Source organism: Cucurbita moschata, unplaced genomic scaffold (assembly GCF_002738365.1).
Source record: "Cucurbita moschata cultivar Rifu unplaced genomic scaffold, Cmos_1.0 Cmo_Scf00039, whole genome shotgun sequence".
NCBI lineage: Eukaryota > Viridiplantae > Streptophyta > Magnoliopsida > Cucurbitales > Cucurbitaceae > Cucurbita > Cucurbita moschata.
Genome location: NW_019268555.1, coordinates 990,999 through 998,189, shown reverse-complemented (window position 1 = coordinate 998,189; position 7,191 = coordinate 990,999). Strand labels below are relative to the sequence as shown.

The window sequence follows — 7,191 nt, the reverse complement described above, 5'->3', positions numbered from 1 at the left end:
ATAGGAAACGACAACTAATAATACTAGGAGAAATTTTGAGGGAGGAAAAGCAAACATACTCAAATTTAAGGAGAAAGCCAGTTAAGGGCAACCAAGTAAATGCTATCAGAAAGGTTGGACGACTTGTTTAATGTATGACCATACGTGTGTTGTTTTTTTTTTTTGACAATTGGTGAGAGGAAATCCCTTCTCACCATTGGTGTGAGAGGAAATTGTTACCGAAAAACAGACCAAGTTGTTGGAAGAAATAAAAACAGAAAGCTTAAAAATAACAAAGAAAAAAATTGAGATTTGACTTTTCTTCAAAAAGAGGTGATGTTTTCTTTTTAACAGAATTCACCTATTTAAATAATTAACTTATCCTAAAAATGGCCGTGGCCGTCAAATGGTGAAAGGAAGATATTCAATCAATTGATTAAAACGTGTAAAGCTAAATAAGGAAATCTCAGACTTTCATCTAACAATCTTCTCCTAAAACCTGTGGTATATCTACCTTATTATTTGAACTCCGATCTTTGAACGTAGTTCCTCAAATTTTACCCGTGCTAGAAACTTGGTGAAGATGTCTCCAAGCTATTCCTCTGTTCAGATGAAGTCAATCTTGATAAGCCGTCGATCTGCATACTCCCGAATCTAATGGAACCTGATCTCTATGTGCTTGCTCTGGTCATGCAAAATTGGATTTTTGAATAGGGAGATCGTAACTTTGTTGTCCAAAATTATTGGTGGATCGCCTTCTTTTTCGATGAGTTATTCCATCACTTGCGCAAGCGAAACCCCTTGTGTTGTTGTCGTCGAAGCGGCAATGTACTCTTCTTCGCAAGAAGATAAAGCAACTACCTTTTGCTTAGTTGATTGCTAGTAGATCACGCCACCTGAGAGGAGGTAAATCATCCCGCTGGTGCTCTTACGATCATCAACGTCATCGGTCATGTCACCATCACTGTAGCCGACCAGCTCAAGCTTCTCCTTTCCTCTCCTTGCGCAGTATCTTACACCCCAGCCTCTGGTTCCAGCTACATAGCGTAGGTGCGCTTGACAGCCACTAGATGCTTCTCCCTAGGTGCTTCCATAAACCTACTCACATATCCAACAAAATAAGCAAGATCAGGGCGTGTGTTTACCAGATAACGCAGACTCCCGACAATGCTGCGGTAATTGGTTGAGTCGACTGTCGTCGTAGTGCCGGCCTTTCTCAGCTGGAGTCGGGCCTCCATTGGCGTTCTTGTAGGGTTACTATCTGCTAGCCCAACATTGTCCAGCAGCTTGTTTGCGTACGCACTTTGACAGATGGTGATACCTGCAGTACTCTGTTGCACTTCGATGTCGAGGTAGTAGCTGAGTACACTGAGATCCTCATCTTGAAGTTCTTTGACATCTCCCTCTTGAATCTTCCAAGGACTTCCATGTCACCTCCAATAATTATGAGGTCGTCAACGTACACTCCCACAATCAGTCGCTGCTCATCGTGGCCGTGCGTGTACATATCATGCTCAGAGGCACATCGCTTGAACTTCAGTGACAGTAGGCTATTGTCGAGCTTTGCGTTCTAGGCTCGTGGTGCTTTCTAAAGCCCGTAGAGTGCCTTGTGCAGGCGTAGTACTTTACTGGAGTTTTCGTTGTCTAGGAAGCCAGGTGGTTGTCAGACGTAGATGGTCTTCTTCAGCTCTCCGTTAAGGAAAGCGGACTTCACGTCCATGTGGTGGACCTCCCAAGAGCAATATGCCGCGATTGCTAGCAAAAGGCAGACGGATTCTAACCTTGCCACTGTCGCAATACCTCCTCGAAATCCACTCCTTGCTTCTAGACATAGCCCTTCGCCACCAGACGGGCCTTGTGTTTCGCAACTTCTCCCTTTTCGTTGTGCTTCAGTTTGAATACCCATTTGAGCCCTATGGCTAGGTGTCCCGGCAACATATCCTCTAGACTCTATGTCTGGTTCTCAGTGATGGATGTCATCTCCTCCTGCATTGCCTTCAGCTAGCACGGGTTTCTTTATGATTCGACGAAGGTGTTCGGTTCATCTACGCTGATGGCATGCAGTTCGGTCACCTCTTGTTTGAGTTCGCATGCCGCCAATCCAGGTGGTTCACCTCCTCCCACTAGGTCGTCCATCCTCCGATACCTGGCTACCAGATCATCATCGTGATCGGCATCCAGCGTTGAATCCACAGTCCGTGGTGTTGCGAACTCCACTGGTTCAGGGGGTGCAGCTGTTGGCGGCAGTGACGGTTCCTGATGTTGTGTGTCACAATCTGCAATATGATTGTGACCTGAGTAAGTCATCGAGGACGATGACTAAGTTAAGTGGGGGAGAATGTCACAACCATACTATGAAGACAGTAGTTTGTGACCCTCACGCCATGACAAGTAAAGTGGCGTCCCTCAAGAGACGCCCATTCGACCATATGCGGGCCAATATAGAAGAGTGTCATGATGCGATCGAAGAGGACGATGCATCATCCAACACACCACCATGCAAATTAGGCATTGAAGACATGTTGAGACACAAACAAGACAGAGACATCAGAATAGACATGAAGGGCAAAGATAGGCTTGTTGAAGGGTCGGGTAGGACCCCGGGCGTTAACCTCAAAAGTCAGGGTTTCGGAAGGAATTTGGACATGTGGTTCGGGAGTTAAGTCCGTCCATATGAAATATGAATGCTCGCCAAGTTTGATGCCAATCAGACATCGGACAGACAATGCACGACACTGTATGACAACTCACCAAAATCATGTCTATGCCTGGTAGAATGAAAATGACTCAAAATGTACAATAGGGGTACCACGATGTCAGCTCTTCACCACCCTTGGGCCCTATGGCCTAAGTGAGCTACCCTGTGGCACATACGTGTGTCACAGTGTGGGCGAGCGTGCCGAGACGAGTGTCTCAGGCGACTTCCTTTGAAATGACTACTTGACATGGTTAATGCACTTAATGGCGTTATGATGAGTATGATGTGTTTGCATGACGTTTATCTTAATATGTTGATGTTTTTCATATTAAACATGCTATATGATGATGAATATCATATTGCATCAGGTTGATAGATCGACCTAGGACAAAACCTAATACTATGAAAATGATATTAATATAAATATCTAGCGAGCATGTGTTACTAAACGTAACAAAGAGATGCGACTAGGTTGTGTTAGAAGAGATGTTAAGATGAGAACTAGAGGGACCTCATGCATGTTGTGTCTACATAAGCATAGGGATACTTCCCCTAGAGATGATGAGTGCAGGCAGACATAGTGCGATGATGAGGGTGTTCATGGAGAGCATGACACAGAGGTTCTACTGACCTCCGAACGACGCTACAGATAGTTAGCTTGACCAGAGAGGGTCTAGTGGGTGTGCGAGCCGCCTGGAGATTCACACTCGCACGTGTGGGTCGTGTGTAGGGAAGTACTACACATCCATAGTAGTATGAGACTGGAGGCCAACCCTAGTATGAGAAAGAGATAAGAGATAGGTCCTTAGAGCATATTTGCATGTGATTGCATTTTGTATGGCCCCTATAGTGGAGTCACTCACTAGGTATTTTATAAAATACTCAGGCCGTGTGTCACATCATTTTTCAGGTAAAGGCAAGGTGCCCATGTACGGATGACAGCAACATTACGAGCAGAGACTATGACATATACATAGGGTAGACTCATATTTAAATTTTTAGTCTTAGGTTCGAATAGGTTTTTTTTGCATTTCATTGTTTTAAATTGTCTTGTATTCTTTTTATTTTCTTTAAATTTTTAGTATTTCGTATTAAGCACGTAAAATCATGACTTTGTTTTCCCGATTAGAAAGTGTTTTAAATGTTTTTAACATTTATAATATAGATGATCTATTCTTTTAAGAGATATTCCGCATTTTAGAAGAGCATGAGAGGCTAATAGTGACTCTAAGTAAATAGAAATGTAGGGTCGTTACATCTTTTAAGTCCAATGAACGTTTCTTGTGAAGATCTGTTGCCAAAATCTAACTTCAATTGCCATAATTAACGAATTTACATTTTTGTTCTTCCTCCTCCAAAATCCTAATCTTCTCTCTTTATTTTCCTTTCTTTTCTCCTCTAATGGCCAATTAGGGTCAGGCCCCTAATTCGAGAAGGGAAACAAAATTAATTTTTTGCCCATCATTTGACTTTAACCAAGTTTTTTAATTTTTCACTATTTTCTTTTATATGTTTCTTATATTCTTGAAATTATTCTATTCATCTCTTCTACCACATCTTTAAATTTATACTCTAAGGCTCTCAATAAAATCTTGAAAATTCGAACATAAAAGAAAAAATTGAGAAAGTTAATTCGGTCCTACCATAAATCATGTGCCTGTGATAATATTTATTGACACCAACTATGAGATCACTTATTAAATATTTTTTAATACTCAACTTATATTTAACTTTTTTTTTCTTTTTTCTTTTTTCTTTTTTCTTCTCAGCTTCAACTAAAGAGACCATGAAACCCAAACCATATAGTTTTGTAGGAACAACATTTTATTTCAAAACTTTGATAAGAGGTTTTTTTTTTTTTCAAATACAAAATTATTATTTTATCTATGATGTTCGAAATAAATTATGCACATATAAGTCCATGACAATATTTAAGTTTTGAATTTAGTTTTGAGCTTTTAAATTTACCTGCCAAGTGTCACAGTCTTGCATTTTTTTATCGTGCGGCGTCGTGATCTTGACATGCTCACGACTAGCCTTAAGGGGAATTAAGCCCCATATATATTTTTCACCCCGACTTTGTGGCTTCATCGGACCTGAGGCGAGGTTTGTCTTTGCCAATCGAACATCACTTGTGCGGAATCCAAGCTTGTTTGACCACACACGCCGCCTGTGCGTGCATGCTCAATCGTCTGCGACACATCCGACTTGCCTCTACGCTAGGCAAACTCATTTAGCTCGACCTTGCCTCTGCTTGGGCCAAGGTCTCTCAATACAACGTCGCATCTCATCTTGCCATCTCGATCCCCATCGACAGGGTCCATATGTCTTGACCCCATCTCGAGTCTCGGGATGTCGTCGGCCATCATAACTCATTCGATCATGCCATCGAGAATGGGCCTGCGTGTCATTCATCTCATCGAAAATTCCCAAACATCCATCCATCCGGGTTCTATCGAGGCATAGGCCCTCTCATGCCCATGCCGGGTCATTTATAGATACCGTACAGGATAGTGGGTGTATGTAGCAACCTCCAACACGCAGGCTAGGGTGCAATACTGGCACACACAGGCTAGGAAGCAATATTGGCACACCCGTGCCACCTGGTACTGTCCTTCAAAAACTCATTTCAAAGGAAGTCGCCCGAGACACTCGTCTCGGCACACTCACCCACACTATGACACACGTATGTGCCACAGGGTAGCTCACTTAGGCCCCAGGGTCCAGGAGTTGTGGAGAGCTGACACCATGGTATCCCCTATAGTACATTTTGAGCCATTTTCATTCTACCAGGTGTAGACATGATTTTGGTGAGGTATCATATGGTGTCTTGCATTGTCCGTCCAATGTTCGATTGACACCAAACTTGGCGAGAATTCATATTTCATATGGACGGACTTAACTCCCGAACCGCATGCCCAAATTCCTTCTGAAACCCCGACTTTTGAGGTTAAGGCCCGGGGCCCTACCCGGCCCTTCAACAAGCCTATCTTGTCCTTCATGTCTATTCTGATGTCTCTGTCTTGCTTATGTCTCAACATGTCTTCAATGCCCACTTTGCGTGGTGGTGTGTTGGATGATGCATCGTCCTCCTCGATCGCATCATGACACTCTTCTATATTGGCCCGCATATGGCCGGATGGGCATCTCTTGAGGGACGCCCCTTTGCTTGTCATGGCGTGAGGGTCATAACCTATTCTCTTCATAGTATGGTTGTGACACCAAGCACGACACTCAGGGGTTTACTGACTTCCAGACGTTGCTACAGACAGCTAGCTCGACTATGATGGGTCTAGGGAGGTGCAAACCACCAGAAAATTCACTCTCAAACGTGTGTGTCGTATGTAGAAAAGTAATACAAATCCAACTTAGTCTGGACCGGAGTCACCCCTAGGATGTTTTAATCATAGGTCCCTAGAGCATTGTTGCATGGATTTGCATTTTTCACGGCCCCTATAATGGGATCACTTACTGAATATTCTTTGAAATACTTAGGCCGTGTTCTACTCATTTTTTTAATTTAGTTTTTCAACTTTTAAACCCCAAATACAAACCAAACTCAAAAACTTAGGAGTGAAGTATAACCTTTTTAAATCAATGGGCCAAATAAAAAAAAAATTAGAAATGATGTCTCTTAATCCTTTGAAAAAACAAAAAGTAGGGTTAGGTTGCCATAAGTATGATTTGGAATCCCTTACGACCAAACTCTTTATAAATTGCTCTAACACACCACACTCCTCACCAAAACTTTCCTTTCTATCATTTGTTCATTCACCCGCTCCCTTTACGCTTACGATGAAATCCTACTCCGCTTCACTCTTCCTCGTCCTTCTCCTCCCGATCTTGGCCATCGCTCAAAACGAGAATCAAGTCGGCTCTTGGAAGCCGATTGCAGACGTGGATGATCCGCACATTCAAGAGATCGGAAAGTTCGCTGTGAAAGAGAACAACTTGGAATCCAAAAACAACTTCGTATATAAGAGGGTCGTTAGCGGCAAATCACAAGTCGCCTCTGGAATCAACTACCACCTCGTTATCGAGGTCAAGGATGGAAGTTTGGATGCGCAATATCAGGCCGTCGTGTTAGAGAAGAAATGGGAGCATTCCAAGCAGCTCGTGTCCTTCAAGCCTCTCTCCTAACTCATCAGTAAAACCCTAATTTAATTTTCTTTTTTCTTGGATAATCTGATCTAAAATGTCGTATGTAATGTTATATTAAAAGGAAAAGGAAAAGTTATTAATATCTCAAGTGCTTCCTATTGCGCTCTAGAAATGAATGAATAAAGTACGGAAACACATTCGAATATGCATTATTGAACTCAATACCATTTCATTGGATTAGAAAACACAATATCTAAAAAAAAAAAACTAAAATAAATATACAGTAACAAACAAAAATTAAAAATACTTTGTAATTAATTTTTTTTATGAAAAAATGAAATTCAACTTTTTATAGTTATCTTTAACAAAAAAAAAAAAAAAAAACTTTTAAATTTATTTTAAAAGTTCACGTT

The 7,191-nt window shown here is 41.8% G+C and overlaps 1 protein-coding gene across 1 annotated transcript; it reads left to right on the top strand.

Annotated features, from left to right (window-relative positions):
* Positions 1-6,472: 6,472 nt before the first annotated feature.
* LOC111432616 (cysteine proteinase inhibitor 8-like) lies at positions 6,473-6,817 on the top strand. Its single transcript, XM_023069559.1, has one exon. The coding sequence runs from the start codon at positions 6,473-6,475 to the stop codon at positions 6,815-6,817; it is 345 nt and encodes a 114-aa protein (XP_022925327.1).
* Positions 6,818-7,191: the final 374 nt, after the last annotated feature.